This window comes from Salvelinus alpinus, chromosome 25 (genome assembly GCF_045679555.1).
Source record: "Salvelinus alpinus chromosome 25, SLU_Salpinus.1, whole genome shotgun sequence".
NCBI classification, from domain to species: domain Eukaryota; kingdom Metazoa; phylum Chordata; class Actinopteri; order Salmoniformes; family Salmonidae; genus Salvelinus; species Salvelinus alpinus.
In genome coordinates, this window is record NC_092110.1 from 28,698,707 (window position 1) to 28,721,646 (window position 22,940).

Consider the following 22,940-nt stretch of genomic DNA (forward strand, 5'->3'; position numbering starts at 1 on the left):
TTTCATAAAGAAGTTAAATTCGCTTGAGGTTTTTTCCCTGCCACGATACTAATGAGTATTGTGATACTGGCATCGTCCCAGCCCTACTGTTGACTAATCATTAGAACGTTTAAAAGTCGACAAAATATCAGTGATACAGTACTATCTGCTGCTGTGAAACTTTTGCTGTCAATTCTCGGGGCCACCCATACGTCAAATGTGTGTACACATGACTGTAAGTCGCTTTGGATAAAAGCGTCTGCTAAATGGCATATATTATTGTATTGTATGAAATCTATTTTGGTTATATTTAGTATACCGTCTTTTTCTGTATAAGGTAGAAGTATTACCAAAGAGAAGCAAAGATAATCAAGATACACACCTTGGCCCGCGCTGTTTCCTCGTTGTTCCCCCTCCTCCCATCATCCAGACTCCGCCCCAGCAGGATGTACTCTCCTATTGGTCCGTTGGGATGAGTGGGCAGGCTCCATGTGAGTTCTACGCTGTGTGGGCCAATAGCGCTGGGTATGGGGGCGGGCTGGGCGCCCGGGGGGGCTGCCGCCGTAGTAACAGACTGAGGGGGGGTACGGGTGCAGCCTGCGGAGGTACAGGCCTCTAGAACCAGAGAGTAGAGGGTGAAGGGTTCTAATCGTCGGAACAGGAACTGGCGAGACAGACCACTGAACTCCAGGTTTCCCTCACTGTAGATGTTATAACTCTGGAGGAGAGAGAGAGAGAGAGATGGGTTCTAATCGTCGGAACAGGAACTGGCGAGACAGACCACTGAACTCCAGGTTTCCCTCACTGTAGATGTTATAACTCTGGAGGAGAGAGAGAGAGAGAGATGGGTTCTAATCGTCGGAACAGGAACTGGCGAGACAGACCACTGAACTCCAGGTTTCCCTCACTGTAGATGTTATAACTCTGGAGGAGAGAGAGAGAGAGATGGGTTCTAATCGTCGGAACAGGAACTGGCGAGACAGACCACTGAACTCCAGGTTTCCCTCACTGTAGATGTTATAACTCTGGAGGAGAGAGAGATGGGTTCTAATCGTCGGAACAGGAACTGGCGAGACAGACCACTGAACTCCAGGTTTCCCTCACTGTAGATGTTATAACTCTGGAGGAGAGAGAGAGAGAGATGGGTTCTAATCGTCGGAACAGGAACTGGCGAGACAGACCACTGAACTCCAGGTTTCCCTCACTGTAGATGTTATAACTCTGGAGGAGAGAGAGAGAGAGATGGGTTCTAATCGTCGGAACAGGAACTGGCGAGACAGACCACTGAACTCCAGGTTTCCCTCACTGTAGATGTTATAACTCTGGAGGAGAGAGAGAGAGAGATGGGTTCTAATCGTCGGAACAGGAACTGGCGAGACAGACCACTGAACTCCAGGTTTCCCTCACTGTAGATGTTATAACTCTGGAGGAGAGAGAGAGAGAGATGGGTTCTAATCGTCGGAACAGGAACTGGCGAGACAGACCACTGAACTCCAGGTTTCCCTCACTGTAGATGTTAGAACTCTGGAGGAGAGAGAGAGAGAGATGGGTTCTAATCGTCGGAACAGGAACTGGCGAGACAGACCACTGAACTCCAGGTTTCCCTCACTGTAGATGTTAGAACTCTGGAGGAGAGAGAGAGAGAGATGGGGAGTTCAGTGTGCGAGTGTGTTTACTGTGATGACCCCTTTGATACTTGTCTCTCTGTGTGTGTGTGTGTGAGTGTGTGTGTGTGGTTGTGCACTGTGATAACCCTGTTGTGTGTGTGTGTGTGTGTGTGTGTGTGTGTGTGTGTGTGTCTGTCTCTGTGTGTACCGTGATAACACCGTTGGGTGTATGAGGCGTGTCCCAGGTTAACAGAAGGGCCCGGCCCTGCTCTCTCTGCTCCAGACTGAAGTTAGCCAGGCCGGCAGGCGATGCCTCCAGGGTTCTAATGCTGACCCAGGGACTGGATACACTGCCTGCCCCGTTCACTGCTTCCACACGCACACTGTACACACTGAACGCCTCCAAGCCATACACACTGGACAGGAGAGTACTTCCCTGTGAGGGGCAGAAAGAGGGGGAGAGAGAGGGAGACAGTGTGAGTGAATCATACACATGTACACAGACAAACACATGGACTGATTTCACTCCAAAAACCAACCCATGAGATCTTTACAAAGAGCAGAATTCAGAGGGAATTATACCAGAATCCAGACAATAGAAACCTAACATGCTTATGGATTTGACACGGGGGCTGACATCAACATGCACGCTAGGCTACATCGTGAACTAACAGCACACTCAAGTGACCAGCCGAGAGGGAGAGACAGACATGTAGGAAGACACACACAGGTTCTTAGGGGAGAGTTAGCTACAAAGCCCCTGAATACAGCCCTGGTATCAAACTGACACCACAGCAATATCCCACTGCACAGAGACAACACACAGCTCACTGCCAAGTCTCAGAGCAGGCTGCAACGCCAGCCTTCATTTTCTAATTGATTATCAAGGCCTGTTTGTGCTATGACAGGCACCAAGAGTGCTAAGGATGTGGAAGTGTGTGTTTGTACACTTTTAGGCTCCAGAATGTGGGTGTGTGTGAGAATGTGTGTGAGAGAGTGTGTGTGTGTGTGTGTGTGTGTGCATGTGTGCCAGAGGAGGCTGGTGGAAGGAGGTATAGGAGGACGGGCTCATTGTAATGGTTTGCATGTAATCAATGGAACGGTACCAAACAGATCAAACACCTGGAAACCACATGTTTCACTCTGTTCCATTGATTCCATTCCAGCCATTACAATCAGCCCGTCCTCCTATAGCTCCTCCCACCAGCCCCCTCTGGTGTGTGTGTGTGTGTATGTATGGGTGTGTGTGTACCATGATGAAAGCCTAGTCCCAATGCAGAACGCAGTGTGTTAGTCTCCTGGTGCAAAGGGATTCAGGTGAACCATAGTCTCTGCTATAAGTTGATCTGAACCACTAACAACATAATAAAACCTCAACACACACATTATCAGAACCACATCCAAACCAACATGACATAGATGATTTTCTGCTGTTTGTTCACTTGTTCTGGGTTTTAATTCCCAGCAAACAGGATTACTGTCATACAGAGAGAGGAAAGACAGGATTAATGATCCCCCTGTCACAAAGAGAGAGGGAAGACAGGATTAATGTATAACCTGTCACAAAGAGAGAGGAAAGACAGGATTAATGTCACAGAGAGAGGGGAGACAGGATTAATGATCCCCCTGTCACAAAGAGAGAGGGAACACAGGATTAATGTATAACCTGTCACAAAGAGAGAGGGAAGACAGGATTAATGTATAACCTGTCACAAAGAGAGAGGAAAGACAGGATTAATGTCACAAAGAGAGAGGGAAGACAGGATTAATGTATAACCTGTCACAAAGAAAGAGGGAAGACAGAATTAATGATCCCCCTGTCACAAAGAGAGAGGAAAGACAGGATTAATGATCCCCCTGTCACAAAGAGAGAGGGAAGACAGGATTAATGATCCCCCTGTCACAAAGAGAGAGAAGACAGGATTAATGATCCCCCTGTCACAAAGAGAGAGGGAAGACAGGATTAATCCTCCTCCTGTCACAAAGAGAGAGGGAAGACAGGATTAAGGATCCCCCTGTCACAAAGAGAGGGAAGAGAGAGAGAGCAAAAGTAAAAAGTGTAACCCTTTAAAATCACACTTCTGTGCAGTGCCAGGAAAGAAGAGAATAGTATCAGCTCCCAGTTATTACAGACAGAGAGAGAGGGAGAGAGAACCAGTGAAGAACAAACACCATTGTAAATACAATCTATATTGATGTTTATTTATTTTCCCTTTTGTACTTTAACTATTTGCACATCATTACAACACTGTATATAGACATAATATGACATTTTTATTATTTTGGAACTTTTGTGAATGTAATGTTTACTGTGAATTGTTTATTATCTATTTCTCTTGCTTTGGTAAAGTAAACATATGTTTCCCAAGCCAATAAAGCCCTTAAATTGAAATTGAATTGAGAGAAGCGTGAGAGAGAGGAAGAGAGATTAAGAAAAAGAGAGAGGGAGAGAAAGAGATAATTCTTTAAGCTACCTTTAACACAGTAAAGTATATGGTGCATGTGGACCATAACACAGTTAACATATGCACATTGTCAATAGCAACAGCTGTTGGTGTGTCGTTATCTGAGCGTAGAGACTCCTCGTAGAGACTCCTCGGCAGCCCCTAGATGGCAATGCAATCAAACACTTTCACTAAAACCCCACCGGCACACTGCATTAATTAACAGTCCCCCCCCACCCACCCCACCCACACACACACACACACACACACCCACACACACACACACACACACACACTCAGAGACACACCAACACAGAGACACACCAACACAGAGACACACCAACACAGAGACACACCAACACAGAGACACACCAACACAGAGACACACCAACACAGAGACACACCAACACAGAGACACACCAACACAGAGACACACCCACATGAACAGATGCGTATGCACACCCTACTCTAGACTGCCATTAAAAAACAACTAAGAAAATTGATTCTGTTATAGATTTCTGAATAAATGTTCACAGCTTGGATGTCTACAAGAGGAGGTGTTTAACTTTCATTAATGGATGTGTGTGTGACTTTGTGTGTGTGTGATGGCTGGTTGGTTTCAATTAAAACACTCATGTCTGCCAACATGAAACATGTGTTGATATCAATGACTACCCTTGCTTCTCTAAGTGAGAGAGAGTCATTCCCTGAGATATTCAGAGAAGTTAAAAGTCAACAGTTATATCGCAGGAGAGAGAGAGAGAGAGGAGGAGAGAATAGACAGCGAGAAGACAGGCCTTACTAATTTATACATTAAACAGTTCTCAGATCTACCTCAGATTTAAATGGACTTGCCTTACCTCAACACAATGTAACATTTGGAAGATTTTCTTATTTTTTCCCCCCATCTTTCTTTCTCTCTCTCTCTCTCACTCACTCTCTCTTTCTCCCTGTCTTTCTCACTCTCTCTTCTTCTGTTTCATTCTTTCTTTCTCTCTCTCTGCAAGCACATGTCTCCCTTGGCCAGTGTGAATGTGTGTGTGTTTGTGATGCAGGTGGACAGGCGCTGTGCAGACAGGGACAGGCTATGATACTAATTAAGAATAACCATGTGTATTTGTCAGAATAATTATGCTGATTATCTCTCACAGTCCAGAAAGGAGGGGCTGGGACTCTCATTAGCATATGGCATAGACTACACACACACACACACACACACACACACACACACACACACACACACACACACACACACACACACACACACACACACACACACACACACACACACACACACACACACACACACACACACACACACACACACACACACACCAAATAATTCCACCATTCATTTCATTTCAACTCTGTAAACGCTCCGGCTTTATTCAGTAGTACAGCAAAGGCTCTCATCTCTCTGCTTCTCTCCTTTCCCAAAAACAAAACACACTAAATATATTTACAGGAGAGAAAACTGTCAAAATACATGCGATACTACAGGAAAATGTAGCCTTTGAAGAATCCCTGTTGAATGTTGAATTCATGCCCTTTGAGACCAAACGATATGAAACGTAAAGCCTATTTACAGTAACAGTATAACAGGATGCCAGACAGTCCAGGTCAGCCCCATGGGAGCAGTAATTGTTTTGGAGTTTCCTGAGGTGAAACCACAGGAGGTTGGTGGCATATTCATTGGGGAGGACGGGCTCGTGGTAATGGCTGAAGCGGAATAGGTGAAATGGTATCAAATACATCAAACACATGATTTCCAGGTGTTTGATGTCATTCCATTTGCTCCGTTCCGGCCATTATTATGAGCTGTCCTCCCCTCAGCAGCCTCCTGAGGTGAAACTGCCCACAACACAGTGGGCTGTTTGTGTGTGTGTGTATGTTAATGCCCTGTGTGAGTGGAATACACACACACACACACACACACACACACACACACACACACACACACACACACACACACACACACACACACACACACACACACACACACACACACACACACACACACACACACACAATGCCACGGGGGCAGCCTGCGTGTCTCAGGCCAACTCAGAGGGTGGAGTGGTGGCTGCTGGGAAGTCTGTTCTGGACATGCCTGGGTCACACTGGCAGCCATGATTGTTTTTGGCATCTCGAAGCCCCAGGATGGATCATCAGGCCCAGGGAGCTGGGGCGGCTAGGATGTGCCTTTTTATAATTCTCTAATAATTCACCCTGCAGACTGACCTTCTGTCTGTGTGTGAGTTTGTGTGTGTGGATGCATGCCACTGTCCCAGTACTCTGAGTTCAGATAGAGTGCTACACATGCATACACACACACACACACACACACACACACACACACACACACACACACACACACACACACACACACACACACACACACACACACACACACACACACACACACACACATCAATTACTGCACACACACAACAATTCAACCAGCAATGCACTATTCACATAACAATATAATAATAAAACATATTGAAATATTTTTCTTCCAGAATGAAATCTCAGAATGGTTTGAGGTTTTTAACAAAACAACCACCTAGAGTCCTCGTACTATCGCTGCACATTGTAAATATGGAATTGGCACTGACCCTGGAACTGACACAATGTTGACGGCGCCGGAGGAGATGCCTGCCGTTTTACAGGCTCTTAACCAATTGTGATATTGTGTGTGTTTTTTTGTGTTATTTGTAACTTATTTTGTACATAATGTTTCTGCCACCGTCTCTTATGACCGAAAAGAGCTTCTGGATATCAGGACAGTGATTACTCACCTCGTACTGGACAAAGATTTTTTCTTTAACGAGTCGGACACCCAACAAGGCCCTCATCCCCATCATTCGCAGGAGAAAGAGATGGAGATATCAGGGAGGTAGGTCAGGGTGCCTTGTAAGGATCCGACGGCGAGTGGGTAATCTGCCTCTACCATCAGTCCTATTAGCCAACTTACAATCATTGGATAACAAAATAGACGAGCTACGATCACGAATATCCTACCAACGGGACATTAAAAACTGTAATAACTTATGTTTCACTGAGTCGTGGCAGAACAACGACATGGATAAAGAACAGCTGGCGAGTTTACGCTGCATCGGCAAGATAGAACAGCTGCCTCCGGTAAGACAACGGGTGGTGGTCTGTGTATATTTGTAAACAAAAGCTGGTTCACGAAATCTAATATTAAGGAAGTCTCAAGGTTTTGCTCGCCTGAGGTAGAGTATCTCATGATAAGCTTTGGACCACACTATTTACCAAGAGAGTTTTCATCTATATTTTTCGTAGCTGTCTATTTACCACCACAAACCAATGCTGGCACTAAGACCGCACTCAATGAGCTGTATAAGGCCATAAGCAAACAGGAAAACGCTCATCCAGAGGCGACGCTCCTAGTGGCCGGGAACTTTAATGCAGGGAAACTTAAATCCGATATACCTAATTTCTACCAGCATGCTAAATGTGCAACCAGAGGGAAAAAACTCTAGACCACCTTTACTTCACACACAGAAATGCGCACAAAGCTCTCCCTCACCCTCTATTTGGCAAATCTGACCATAATTCTTTCCTCCTGATTCGCGGGAAAAACTAAAGCAGGAAGCACAAGTGACTCAGTCAATAAAGAAGTGGTCAGATGAAGCAGATGCTAAGCTACAGGACTGTTTTGCTAGCACAGACTGGAATATGTTCTGGGATTCAGCCCAGTGACATGAGCCAACCAGATGAGCTAAATTACTTCTATGTTCGCTTCGAGGCAAGCAACACTGAAGCATGCATGAGAGCATCAGCTATTCCGGATGACTGTGTGATCACGCTCTCCGTAGCCGATGTGAGTAACACCTTTAAACAGGTCAACATTCACAAGTCCGTGGGGCCAGATGGACTACCAGGACGTGTACTCAGAGCATGCGCTGACCAAGTGTCTTCACTAACATTTTCAACCTGTCCCTAATTGAGTCTGTAATACCAACATGTTTCAAGCAGACCACCATAGTCCCTGTGCCCAAGAACACGAAGGTAACCTGCCTAAATGACTACCAACCCATAGCACTCACGTATGTAGCCATGAAATGCTTTGAAAGGCTGGTCATGGCTCACATCAACACCATCATCCCAGAAACCCTAGACCCACTCCAATTTGCATACCGCCCCAACAGATCCACAGATGATGCAATTTCTATTGCACTCCACACTGCCTTTTCCCACCTGGACAAAAGGAACACTTATGTGAGAATGCTATTAATTGACTACAGGTCAGCGTTCAACACCATAGTGCCCTCAAAGCTCATCACTAAGCTAAGGACCCTAGGACTAAACACCTCCCTCTGCAACTGAATCCTGGACTTCCTGACGGGCCCGCCCCCAGGTGGTAAGGGTAGGTAACAACACATCTGCAACGCTGATCCTCAACACGGGAGCCCCTCAGGGGTGCGTGTTCAGTCCCCTCCTGTACTCCCTGTTCACCCATGACTGCATGGCCAGGCACGACTCAAATCAAATCAAATTCTATTAGTCAGATGCGCCAAATACAACCTTACAGTGAAATGTTTACTTACGAGCCCCTAACCAATAGTGCAGTTTCAAAAAATATGGATAAGAATAAGAGATAAAAGTAACAAGTAATTAAAGAGCTACAGTAAAAAATAACAATATATACAGGGGGGTGCCGGTACAGAGTCAATGTGCAGGGGCACATAGTTAGTTGAGGTAGTATGTACATGTAGGTATAGTTATTAAAGTGACTTAAAGTGATTACGTTTGCCAACGATATAACAGTGGTAGGCCTGATCACCGACAACGATGAGACAGCCTATAAGGAGGAGGTCAGAGACCTGGCCGTGTAGTGCCAGGATAACAACCTCTCCCTCAACGTGATCAAGACAAGGGAGATGTTTGTGGACTACAGGAAAAGGAGGACCGAGCTCACCCCCATTCTCATCGAGGGGGCTGTAGTGGAGCAGGTTGAGAGCTTCAAGTTCCTTGGTGTCCACATCACCAACAAACTAACATGGTCCAAACACATCAAGACAGTCATGCAGAGTGAACGACCAAGCCTATTCCCCCTCAGGAGACTGAAAAGATTTGGCATGGGTCCTCAGATCCTCAAAAAGTTCTACAGCTGCACCATCGAGAGCATCCTGACTCGTTGCATCACTGCCTGGTATGGCAACTGCTCGGCCTCCGACCGCAAGGCACTACAGAGGGTGGTGCGTACAGCCCAGTACATCACTGGGGCCAAGCTTCCTGCCATCCAGGACCTGTGTACCAGGCGGTGTCTGAGGAAGGCCCTAAAAATTGTCAGAGATTCCAGCCACCCTAGTCATAGACTGTTCTCTCTGCTTCCGCACGGCAAGCGGTACCCTGAGCGCCAAGTCTAGGTCCAAAAGGCTTCTTAACAGCTTCTACTCCCAATCCATAAGACTCCTGAACAGCTGATCAACTGGCTACCCTGACTATTTGTATTGTTGTTGTCTCCCCTCCCCTTTACGCTGCTGCTACTCTCTGGTTATTATCTGTGCATAGTCACTTTAACTCTACCTACATGTACATATTACCTCAATTACCTCGACTAACCTGTGCCCCCGCACATTGACTCTGTGCCGGGACACCCTGTATATAGCCTTGCTACTATTATTTTACTGTTGCTCTTTAACTATTTGTTATTTGTATTTTTTTACTTATCTATTTTTTACTTAATCCTTATTTTTTCCAAAACTGCATTGTTGGTTAAGGGCTTGTAAGTAAGCATTTCACTGTAAGGTCTACATCTGCTGTATTCGGCGCATGTGACAAATACAATTTGATTTGACACTGTATATAGCTACTGACCCTGGAACTGACCCTGTATATAGCTACTGACCCTGGAACTGACCCTGTATATAGCTACTGACCCTGGAACTGACCCTGTATATAGCTACTGACCCTGGAACTGACCCTGTATAAAGCTACTGACCCTGTATATAGCTACTGACCATGGAACTGTCCCTGTATATAGCTACTGAACCTGGGACTGACCCTGTATATAGCTACTGACCCTGGAACTGACCCTGTATATAGCTACTGACCCTGGAACTGACCCTGTATATAGCTACTGACCCTGTATATAGCTACTGACCCTGGAACTGACCCTGTATATAGCTACTGACCCTGGAACTGACCCTGTATATAGCTACTGACCCTGGAACTGACTCTGTAAATAGCTACTGACCCTGGAACTGACTCTGTATATAGCTACTGATCCTGGAACTGACTCTGTATATAGCTACTGACCCTGGAACTGACTCTGTAAATAGCTACTGACCCTGGAACTGACTCTGTATATAGCTACTGACCCTGGAACTGACTCTGTAAATAGCTACTGATCCTGGAACTGACTCTGTATATAGCTACTGATCCTGGAACTGACTCTGTATATAGCTACTGACCCTGGAACTGACCCTGTATATAGCTACTGACCCTGTATATAGCTACTGACCCTGGAACTGACTCTGTATATAGCTACTGACCCTGGAACTGACTCTGTATATAGCTACTGATCCTGGAACTGACTCTGTAAATAGCTACTGACCCTGGAACTGACCCTGTATATAGCTACTGATCCTGGAACTGACCCTGTATATAGCTACTGACCCTGGAACTGACACTGTATATAGCTACTGACCCTGTATATAACAAAGGGAAACCATGTGTTTGATGTATTTGATACCATTCAACCGATTCCGCTCCAGCCATTACCACGAGCCTGTCCTCCCCAATTAAGGTGCCACCAACCTCCTGTGAGTGAAATGCCTTTCTTGCAAGCTCTAAACCCAACAATGCAGTAATCACTATCCATGTGGTACTATAAATACTACTATAAATACCACAAGGTAGAACAAAGCAGTCAACTTTATGTGTGTTCAATACCTTCTATCTTCCCTTCAGTCAACTTTATGTGTGTTCAATACCTTCTCCTATCTTCCCTTCAGTCAACTTTATGTGTGTTCAATACCTTCTATCTTCCCTTCAGTCAACTTTATGTGTGTTCAATACCTTCTATCTTCCCCTCAGTCAACTTTATGTGTGTTCAATACCTTCTATCTTCCCTTCAGTCAACTTTATGTGTGTTCAATACCTTCTATCTTCCCTTCAGTCAACTTTATGTGTGTTCAATACCTTCTATCTTCCCTTCAGTCAACTTTATGTGTGTTCAATACCTTCTCCTATCTTCCCTTCAGTCAACTTTATGTGTGTTCAATACCTTCTATCTTCCCTTCAGTCAACTTTATGTGTGTTCAATACCTCCTATCTTCCCTTCAGTCAACTTTGTGTGTTCAATACCTTCTATCTTCCCTTCAGTCAACGTTATGTGTGTTCCATACCTTCTCCTATCTTCCCTTCAGTCAACTTTATGTGTGTTCCATACCTTCTCCTATCTTCCTTTCAGTCAACTTTTTGTCTTTACTTCAAGTTGTAATATATGTTGATTGAAGGTTGTTCATGCAGTGGGGAAGGGATAAATCCAACGAGCGTGCACACGCACACACACATTCCTCTACAGTCTCATCATCCACTCTTTTTCCACACATTAGGATGAGTGAAGAGCACTACACACACACACACACACACACACACACACACACACACACACACACACACACACACACACACACACACACACACAACACGTGCACACACACTCCTTTTGAGGCATACAATAACATCTCAGCACACATTTACAGAACGAGGGAGCACTTGTCTGGAGAGATGAAGAGAAGAGAGGGAGGAAGAGAAGAGGAGAAAGGAAGCAAGAGAGAGAGAGAGATGGAGTAGTTGTGGTTGTTGTAGATGATTATTTTCTGTTTATGCGAGGGGCCTGCGTGAGACAATCACTTCAAGTGCCCTCCAATCAGGGCCTGAGTACAGTGGTGAGGGGTGGGGGTTGGGGCGAGACCTAACGAACCCTCTACCCTCCTACCCTCTCTCTCCTCTTCTCTCATCTTTTCTCCACTCCCTCACTTCCCTCCACTCCACTCTGCAGTACTCTTCATTCCATTCCATTGTGCCACTGAGCCCAAGGGCAAAGCCCTTTCTCTTTCCTCCACTCTCCTCCTTTCTCTACCACTCCCTCTCTTCTCCCTCTACACCCTCTTTCTGCACCAGGGGATTCAGGCAGCACCTTTAAAGAATAAAAGGCCTCACTGAAACTTGTGTGAAAGAGAGAGAGAGCGAGAGACAGAGAGAGACAGAGAGAGAAAGAGAGAGGAAGAGAGAGGAAGAGAGAAAGAGAGAGAAAGTAAAAGAGAGAATTGTAAACATGTGTTTCCCATGCCAATAAAGCCCCTTAAATTAAATTGAAATTGAATTGAGAGAGAAAGAGAGAGAGAGAAAGAGAGAGAGAGAGACAGACACAGAGAGAATTGCAATAAAAGAGAGAAAGATTAGAATAAGGAGTCATGGGGCCTCCCGAGTGGCACAGCGGTCTAAGGCACTGCATCGCTTGAGGCATTACTACAGACCCAGGTTCGATCCCGGGCTGTATCACAACGTGATAGTGAGTCCCATAGGGCGGAGCACAATTGGCCCAGCATCGTCTGTGTTATGGGAGGGTTTGGCCGGGGCTCATTGCGCTCTAGCGACTCCTTGTGGCGGGCCGGGCGGCTGCAGGCTGACCTCGTCGTCAGTTGAACTGCGTTTCCTCCGACACATTTGTGCGGCTGGCTTCTGGGTTAAGTGAGCGGGTGTTAAGAAGCGAGGCTTGGCGAGTCATGTTTCGGAGGACGCATGACTCAAACTTTGCTATTCCGAGCCCGCTGGGGAATTACAGCGATGAGAGAAGATCAAAATTGGGGAGAAAAAGGGTTAAAATACAAAAACATGAAAAAAAGTTACCGGAGTTAGAAAAAGACAATGAAGGGGCTAATGAGAGAGATATGGAACGATAGAGCCGTTTGTTCTCTTCTGACCGGGGTCATCAGTGTGTGATCTGTGACAACACTGTGACCTGCTCTTCGTGTCACCTCTGACCTTCAGCCCAGCCTCTACGACCAGGAGTTTTACGACCCGACCATGTTTGCTTACAAACGCGTCTCCAACAGTGCAATGACGTGTGTTTGCCCCAGTGTTGAAGGCGAGACACGGTCCACCGGTCGCCCCTTGCTGTCCCTCTCGCTCTCCTCCTTGTTCTTAATGGTAAACTAACAGATTGTAAACATGCTGCTAGCACTTCTCTCCCTCTCTCTCTCTACCCCCTCCTTCCCTCACTCAATATCTACTTTTTTCTGGGGGTATTTTTTAAACAATGTCCTTCATGTTAGAGTGGTTACTGCAGCAGAAGGACATCATTAGCACCGTGGTTAAACTGTAATTTACACCATTAGAGAGGCAGGAGCCAATTTTATTGGCTAGTAAATTTCAGTTCTGAAATATTTAGACCATATGGCTCAATTTGTGTAATAACCTTAATTTCTGCACCCTTCAGGTCCTGGTGGCTGCTGGGCCTGGCTGGCTGGCGGAGTGAGGAGCGTACGCACACGCACGCACGCACGCACGCACGCACGCACACACACACACACACACACACACACACACACACACACACACACACACACACACACACACACACACACACACACACACACACACACACACAGAGTGCTAGACAGTGGCAGTAGCTGCATCAGATTAATGCAGTGTCAGGTTGTGTTTGGGTGAAGGCGTGCGAGCAGCAACCAGATGGTCCCGGGGCTGATGACTGTCAGGGGTCCTGATCTGATCAATCGCATGTATTAATACATCTCCCTTCACCAGGGGCCCCAAGGGCCCTACACACAACATCTGGAGAGGAGGGAGGAAGGAGGGAGGCGAAAGAGGAGTAGAGGGGTATTGTGTAGGAATGTATATGTCTAGTATTAATACATCTGACTTCATCAGGGGTCCAGGGACCACAACACAACATCAGGATGAAGAGGGAAAAATGAGACGAGAGAGGGAGGAGGAAGAGAGGGAGTGAGGAAGGAGAGAGGGAAAATAAAAAAGGAGGGAGGATAGTGTGACTAAATTAAGTGGAGAGTAGAGAAGAGAGAGGGAGAGAATGATGAGAAAAAGAGGGAGAGCTAGTGGGAGAATACAGTAAGGAGAGAAAGAGGGAGAGCTAGTGGGAGGATACAGCAAGGAGAGAAAGAGGGAGAGCTAGTGGGAGGATACAGCAAGGAGAGAAAGAGGGAGAGCTAGTGGGAGGATACAGCAAGGAGAGAAAGAGGGAGAGCTAGTGGGAGGATACAGCAAGGAGAGAAAGAGGGAGAGCTAGTGGGAGGATACAGCAAGGAGAGAAAGAGGGAGAGCTAGTGGGAGGATACAGCAAGGAGAGAAAGAGGGAGAGCTAGTGGGAGGAAACAGCAAGGAGAGAAAGAGGGAGCGCTAGTGGGAGGATACAGCAAGGAGAGAAAGAGGGAGAGCTAGTGGGAGGATACAGCAAGGAGAGAAAGAGGGAGAGCTAGAGGGAGGATACAGCAAGGAGAGAAAGAGGGAGAGCTAGTGGGAGGATACAGCAAGGAGAGAAAGAGGGAGAGCTAGAGGGAGGATACAGCAAGGAGAGAAAGATATAGCAAAGAGAGAAAGAGGCTGGATCTGGAATAGGAAGTGAGGAGTAAATAGGTGTTACGTTAGCATCTCTAGATTGGTGTGCAGTATATGTGTGTGTGTGTGTGTATGTGTAACCGCGGTCTGCCAGGCGGGCGCAGGGTTCTGGCGGGGCAGACCGCCTGCGTTCTGTACCCTCATTCTATCCGATCGCCATGACGACCCCATTAATCATCCACACTGGCACGGAGAGGTGCTCCCAGCCCAGTCAGAGATCAATACACACACACATACAGGCTTATTGCTTATATCCGTGGTTGATCTCCCTCTCAGTAGTGGACATTAGTGAGGAGAACATCAAACCATCTGCTCTGAAGGCTGTCAGACTAGAGAAGAGAACACTACGCCAGACTACACATTAGATACACTGCTGAGTAACTGCCAACTTCTCTCCCATAAACCTAAGAACTTCACCAATCCGTTTTTCCACATAAAGACAGACTTGCACTGTTTTTAGACCAAAACATTAATGTTTAACTAATTTAAATAGGTTGGTGGAGTTCTTTATGCTAATTGAAGAGAAAGGGAGCGATGAGGAGAGAGGAGGAGAAAGAGGAGAGAGATGGAGAGATGGAGAGAGGAAGAGAGAGATGGAGAGAGAGGGAGAGAGGAGGAGAGAGGAGAAGAGAGATGGAGAGAGGCAGAGAGTAGGAGGAGAGAGATGGAGAGAGTAGGAGAGAGTAGGAGAGAGTAGGAGAGAGATGGAGAGAGAGGGATAGAGGAGGAGAGCGATGAGAGAGAGGGAGAGAGGAGGAGAGAGAGATGAGAGAGAGGGAGAGAGGAGGAGAGAGATGGAGAGAGACGGAGAGAGGAGGAGAGAGATGGAGAGAGGCGGAGAGAGGAGGAGAGAGATGGAGAGAGGCGGAGAGAGGAGGAGAGAGATGGAGAGAGGCGGAGAGAGGAGGAGAGAGATGGAGAGAGGCGGAGAGAGGAGGAGAGAGATGGAGAGAGATCCACAAAGAATTCGAAAACAAATCCAATTTTGATAAACTCCCATATTTACTGGGTGAAATACCACAGTGTGCCATCACAGCAGAGATGAACAAAAACATTAATGTTTAACTAATTTAAATAGGTTGGTGGAGGTTTTTATGCTAATTGAATAGAAAGGGAGAGAGGGGGAGAGAGATGGAGAGAGGAAGATAGAGATGGAGAGAGAGGGAGAGAGGAGGAGAGAGGAGGAGAGAGTAGGAGAGAGATGGAGAGAGGAGGAGAGAGATGGAGAGAGATGGAGAGAGAGGGAGAGAGGAGGAGAGAGATGAGAGAGAGGGAGAGAGGAAGAGAGAGATGGAGAGAGACGGAGAGAGGAGGAGAGAGATGGAGAGAGGCAGAGAGAGATGGAGAGAGTAGGAGAGAGATGGAGAGAGGAGAGAGAGGGAGAGAGATGGAGAGAGGAGGAGAGAGATGAAGAGAGATGGAGAGAGATGGAGAGAGGAGGACGGAGATGAGAGAGAGGGAGAGAGGAGGAGAGAGGAGGAGAGAGATGGAGAGGCGGAGAGAGATGGAGAGAGGAGGAGAGAGATGGAGAGGAGGAGAGAGATGGAGAGAGATGGAGGGAGATGGAGAGAGATGGAGAGAGGAGGAGAGAGGAGGAGAGAGATGAGAGAGAGGGAGAGAGGAGGAGAGAGATGGAGAGAGATGGAGAGAGATGGAGAGAGACGGAGAGAGATGGAGAGAGATGGAGAGAGGCGGAGAGAGATGGAGAGAGGCGGAGAGAGGAGGAGAGAGATGGAGAGAGATGGAGAGAGATCCACAAAGAATTCGAAAACAAATCCAATTTTGATAAACTCCCATATTTACTGGGTGAAATACCACAGTGTGCCATCACAGCAGCAAGATTTGTGACCTGTTGCCACAAGAAAAGGGCAACCAGTGAAGAACAAACACCATTGTAAATACAACCCATATTTATGCTTATTTATTTTTGTGTACTTTAAACATTTGTACATTGTTACAACACTGTATATATATAATATGACATTTGTAATGTCTTTATTGTTTTGAAACTTCTGTATGTGTAATGTTTACTGTTAATTTTTATTGTTTATTTCACTTTTGTATATTATCTACCTCACTTGCTTAGGCAATGTTAACACATGTTTCCCATGCCAATAAAGCCCCTTGAATTGAATTGAATTGATAGGAGGAGAGAAATGGAGAGAAATGGAGAGAGATGGAGAGAGGAGGAGAGAGATGAGAGAGATGAGAGAGATGAGAGAGAGGAGGAGAGAGATGGAGAGAGGCGGAGAGAGGAGGAGAGAGGAGGAGAGAGATGGAGAGAGGAGGAGAGAGATGAGAGAGGAGGAGAGAGATGAACAAAAACATCCATGTTTAACTAATTTAAATAGGTTGGTGGAGTTCTTTATGCTAATTGAAGATAAAGGGAGAGAGGAGGAGAGAGAAGGAGAAAGAGGAGAGAGATGGAGAGAGATGGAGAGAGAGGGAGAGAGGAGGAGAGAGGAAGAGAGAGGAGGAGAGAGAAGGAGAAAGAGGAGAGAGATGGAGAGAGATGGAGAGAGAGGGAGAGAGAGAGAGAGAGGAAGAGAGAGGAGGAGAGAGGAAGAGAGAGGAGGAGAGAGGAAGAGAGAGGAGGAGAGAGGAAGAGAGAGGAGGAGAGAGGAAGAGAGAGGAGGAGAGAGAAAATGTTAGAGAAAGAAGAGAACAAAGAAAAGGAATACGGAGTAGAGAATCAACTTGTGGTTAGTGAACAGTTGTCTACAGTAAGATCAATAGACAGCAGAGTGTGGAGTCCACAGAGAAACAGGTGTGATAGCATAAGGCCAGAGGTAGAGAGCTACGATCCCAACCTCCCAAACCCGGCCCCCAGCCAAAAGACCCATCTGCAGCCTCACACACACACAGACATTTAGTTATATTTTTTGTATTTTGATTTAACCTTTATTTAACTAGGCAAGTCAGTTAAGAACAAATTATAATTTACAATGACGGCCTACCCCGGCCAAACCCTAATGACGCTGGGCCAATTGTGCGCCGCCTTATGGGACTCCCAATCACGGCTGGTTGTGATACAGCCTGGAATCGAACCCGGGTCTGTAGTAACATACACACCAGTGTAACAGAGATGATTTCATGAACATTCATGTGATTTGTAACCTTGCCTGAAAACTTGCCTTAGCTCCTGGCACTAATGCCTTGGCTTTAGCGCAGAGGATTAACACAGTCTTGTCTATTTTTGTGTCTCTTTTGTTCTTTCTATCTCAGTGAGCGACTGAGACTGACTTCACGCACCCAGTGTCACAAATGACCGTGGCGGCATTCTGGCTGCTCCACATCAATGAAACACACACACACACACACACACACACACACACACACACACACACACACACACACACACACACACACACACACACACACACACACACACACACACACACACACACACACACACACACACACACACACACACACAGAGCTCCATATCAATGAGGAGGTGAAAGGTCTGTATTTACATTCTGTATTAACTATGACTGACAACACAAAGGTCAGAGGGCGAGAAAACAAGATGTATATAGCAACTACATATCTATATACTCCACCCTTTTCCATTGTTCTCGCTCTCTCTCTTTCTCGTCCTCTTTCTCTTTCTCGTCCTCTTTCTCTTTCTCGTCCTCTCTCTCTTTCTCGTCCTCTCTCTCTTTCTCGTCCTCTCTCTCTTTCTCATCCTCTCTCTCTTTCTCATCCTCTCTCTCTTCCATTAAGAGAAAAACACATGAATTCCACATGTGAACACGTGAATTGTTCCAAAAACACATTTTCATGTGATCTTATGTGAAGTTAATGTAATAACATGTGACAACATGTAAAGCAACATGTGATCAATGACAATCGATGACAATGGCATCTTGGTGAAAGTGATGGTATATACTGTACGTTGACACACACACACACACAGAGCTTTGAGTGGTGGCGTGGTGTGCTGAGGGGATGATATCACAGAGAGGCGTTGGCATGGCGATCTACTGATGTCAGGCTGTTTACTGAGCTGCCAGGTTACATTTAGACTGGCTGACAGGCAGCAGGGGAGGATCTGTGTGTGTGTGTGTTTGTGTGTGTGTGTGTTTGTGAAAGGCACATTTAGAGGTATTCTCCAAGTGGGAGTGGTGGAGCAGACTTGGCGTGGAGGTGGAGGATTGTGGGAAGGGCCCTGGAGGACAGGAGCCCCTGGCTGTGTGTGTGTGCCTGCAGGCCCCTTCACTGGAAAACAGATGGCACCAGCACCACAGGCTGTGATCAACACATACACGCAATGATAATACAGACACGCATGCATATCGTGTGTGTGTATTGTCTTACCGGTACCGTCAACGCAGTAATAGTAGAGGTGTTGAGTGTGGGGTCTGTGTGCTGTTTTCTGTACACCAGGCGATACTGTGAAATCCTTCCATTGGGTTGTCCAGGCTGTGTCCAGTTCAACTGTACTGAGTACGCACCTGCCAACACATAAACAGATATTACACACAGTGAGAATAACATAGGAAGTCAAACATCACCTTTTATTCCCTCCCTCTCGCTCATCTCTCACTCACTTGTCGGTGTGACAATAGGAGGAGCAATGTCCTCTGGACCCGCCTCCATGGTGACAGCTGAAGCCCATTGGCTGCGAGCAGAGCCGCGGGAGTTGTGGGCATGTACACTGTACTGGTATTGTCTGAAGGGCTTGAGGGCGTCGCTGGCGTCGATAAACTCTAGCGGCCCATTGGACCAGATAAACACCAACAGCTCCTCCTGCGTCCCAATTGGTCGCCTGGCAGGAAACAGGAAGAGCAAGTGAGTTATGCTAACTAACCCTGAGGATGATCTTTAAGCCTTAGTTACAACTTGAGTGACAGATAGAGAGAGAAATAGAGAGCAATAGGAGAAGGTTTAAAAGATGGCAATGAAAAGAGGAGAGAGAGAGGGGAGGAGCAGGAGTGAAAAGGGGCAAGGGGATGAGGATGGTAGTCTCTAATCATTCCAACTGCATCAACTGCATGTGTCTTGGTTCACAATGTACACCTAAACTACAGCTGGACTTGATGACATAGCTCAAAACACCCCTCTACCCCTTCCTTCAGCTCTCACACATTTAACCAACTGTGTGTCTCCATCAGAAACCTCTGGATCTCAGAATCACAGATCCACTGAAGTCCCCAAAGTCTATAGCAAGGCCCCCTATACATACTGTATTAAGTGAGAGAGTCAGACAGTGTGTGTTTGGTCATGCTAAGCATGATCTGAATGCTCAACTGTACTCCTTCCTCTGGGATTAACTTCTCCTACTGAATTTGAGTAACTCCAATTTTGGTTTACCAAAGTGTGACTCCTTGTGTGGATGTGAAGTTAGGATTCTTCCCTCAGCCTGTATGCTAATGATGTTTCCACAGGACTTATCAAGGCTTAGATACTCTCTGACCCTGCATACAGATACCACTGGTCAACAACACACACTTGACCTTGACCACAAATAAACACACGCAGACAAACACACACACACACACACACACACACACACACACACACACACACACACACACACACACACACACACACACACACACGCACACGCACACGCACGCACACACACACACACACGCACAAAAAGACAGGCAGACACATGGGTGCACGCACACAACACACACACCAGGCAGATGAAAAACTAGCGCACTGGGTATTCGATACACACAAATGCAGACTAAACATACACCTACACTACCGTTCAAAAGTTTGGAGTCACTTAGAAATGTCCTTGTTTAAGAAAGAAAAGCACATTTTTTGTCCATTAAAATAACATCAAATTAATCAGAAATACAGTGTAGATTCTGGAGCATCAGTATTTGTTCGATTACAGGCTCAAAATGGCCAGAAACAAAGACCTTCTGAAACTCATCAGTATATTCTTGTTCTGAGGAATGAAGGCTATTCCATGCGAGCAATTGCCAAGAAACTGAAGATCTCATACAACGCTGTGTACTACTCCCTTCACAGAACAGGCTCTAACCAGAATAGAAAGAGGAGTGGGTGGTCCCGGTGCACAACTGAGCAAGAGGACAAGTACATTAGAGTGTCTAGTTTGAGAAACAGACGCCTCACAAGTCCTCAAACACCCGTCTCAACGTCAACAGTGAGGAGGCAACTCCGGGATGCTGTCCTTCTAGGCAGAGTTCCTCTGTCCAGTGTCTGTGTTCTTTTGCCCATTTTAATATTTTATTTTTATTGGCCAGTCTGAGATATGGCTTTTTCTTTACAACTCTGCCTAGAAGGACAGCATCCCGGAGTCGCCTCTTCACTGCTGACGTTGAGACTGGTGTTTTGCGGGTACTCTATAATGAAGCTGCCAGTTGATGACTAGATACTCTAATGTACTTGTCCTCTTGCTCAGTTTTACACTGGGGACTCCCACTCCTCTTTCCATTCTGGTTAGAGCCAGTTTGCACTGTTCTGTGAAGGGAGTAGTACACAGCGTTGTACGAGATCTTCAGTTTCTTGGCAATTTCTCGCATGGAATAGCCTTCAATTCTTAGAAAAATAATAGACTGACGAGTTTCAGAAGAAAGGACTTTGTTTCTGGCCATTTTGAGCCTGTAATTGAACCCACAAATGCTGATGCTCCAGATACTCAACTAGTCTAAAGAAGGCCAGTTTTATTGCTACTTTAATCAGAACAACAGTTTTCAGCTGTGCTAACATCATTGCAAAAGTGTTTTCTAATGATAAATTAGCCTTTTAAAATGATAAAATTGAGTTAGCTAACACAACGTGCCATTGGAACACAGGAGTGATGGTTGCTGATAATGGGCCTCTGTACGCCTATGTAGATATTCCATTCAAAATCAGCCGTTTCCAGCTACAATAGTCATTTACAACATTAACAATGTCTACACTGTATATCTGATCATTTTGATGTTATTTTAATGGACCAATGTGCTTTTCTTTCAAAAACAATGACATTTCTAAGTGACCCCAAACTTTTGAACGGCAGTGTACGTATTCCAGGCGGACTAAACACAAACACGACACACACCAACACAAATACAAAGCAGATTAGAAAGTCTCCCCTTAATCTAAATGACCTTGTAAACTAAGAGGTGAATGATGATGTTATTACTATGATGGTATTACCTGTGTATGAATGGTTACTACCTGTGTATGAATGGTATTACCTGTGTATGAATGGTTCCTACCTGTGTATGAATGGTTATTACCTGTGTATGAATGGTTATTACCTGTGTATGACTGTTATTACCTGTGTATGCATTGTTATTACCTGTGTATGACTTATTACCTGTATATGAATGTTATTACCTATGTATGAATGGTTACTACCTGTGTATGAATGGTTATTGCCTGTGTATGAATGGTTATTGCATGCGTACGGATGGTTATTGCCTGTGTACGAATGGTTATTGCCTGTGTATGAATGGTTATTACCTCTGTATGAATGGTTATTGCCTGTGTATGAATGTTATTACCTGTGTACGAATGGTTATTACCGGCATATGACTGGATATTGCCTGTGTATGAATGGTTATTACCTTTGTACAAATGGTTATTACCTGTGTATGAATGATTATTACCTTTGTATGAATGGTATTACCTTTGTAATAACCATTAAAGGTAATAACCATTTATACAAAGGTAATACCTTTGTATGAATGGTTATAACTGTGTACGACTGGTTATTGCCTGTGTATGAATGGTTATTGCCTGTGTATGAATAGTTATTACCTGTATATGAATGGTTATTACCTGTGTATGAATGGTTATTACCTGTGTATGAAGTATGAGGTGATGAGTCCATTGGGCTTGTGGGGGGGGTTCCAGCAGACCTGGATGACTGTGGCTCCTGCTGCTGTCACTGTGGGGGGGTCCATGTCCTCTGGAGGGGCCTCAGAGGTACGCACATACACCCCCTCACCCAACCCACACCCATCTGACATGGAGAGACGTGGAGAGAAATGGAGCGACATGGAGAGACATGGAGAGAAATGGAGAGACATGTAGAGACATGGAGAGACATGCAGAGAAATGGAGAGACATGTAGAGACATGGAGAGACATGGAGAGACATGTAGAGACATGTAGAGACATGGAGAGACATGCAGAGACATGGAAAGACATGCAGAGAAATGGAGAGACATGGAGAGACATGTAGAGACATGGAGAGACATACAGAGAAATGGAGAGACATGTAGAGACATGTAGAGACATGGAGAGACATGGAGAGAAATGGAGAGACATGGAGAGACATGGAGAGAAATGGAGCGACA

The 22,940-nt window shown here is 45.8% G+C and overlaps 1 protein-coding gene across 1 annotated transcript in view; it reads right to left on the reverse strand.

The window, feature by feature from the left end:
• ush2a (Usher syndrome 2A (autosomal recessive, mild)) overlaps positions 1-22,940 on the reverse strand; it is a 462,322-nt gene that overhangs the window by 26,514 nt on the left and 412,868 nt on the right. The window contains exons 66-70 of the mRNA XM_071365050.1: positions 22,442-22,604; positions 19,222-19,439; positions 18,989-19,125; positions 1,795-2,022; positions 362-697 (exon numbers count right to left, since the gene is read on the reverse strand). Coding sequence (XP_071221151.1) covers positions 362-697; positions 1,795-2,022; positions 18,989-19,125; positions 19,222-19,439; positions 22,442-22,604 — 1,082 coding nt within the window. The remainder of the gene's footprint in view (positions 1-361; positions 698-1,794; positions 2,023-18,988; positions 19,126-19,221; positions 19,440-22,441; positions 22,605-22,940) is intronic.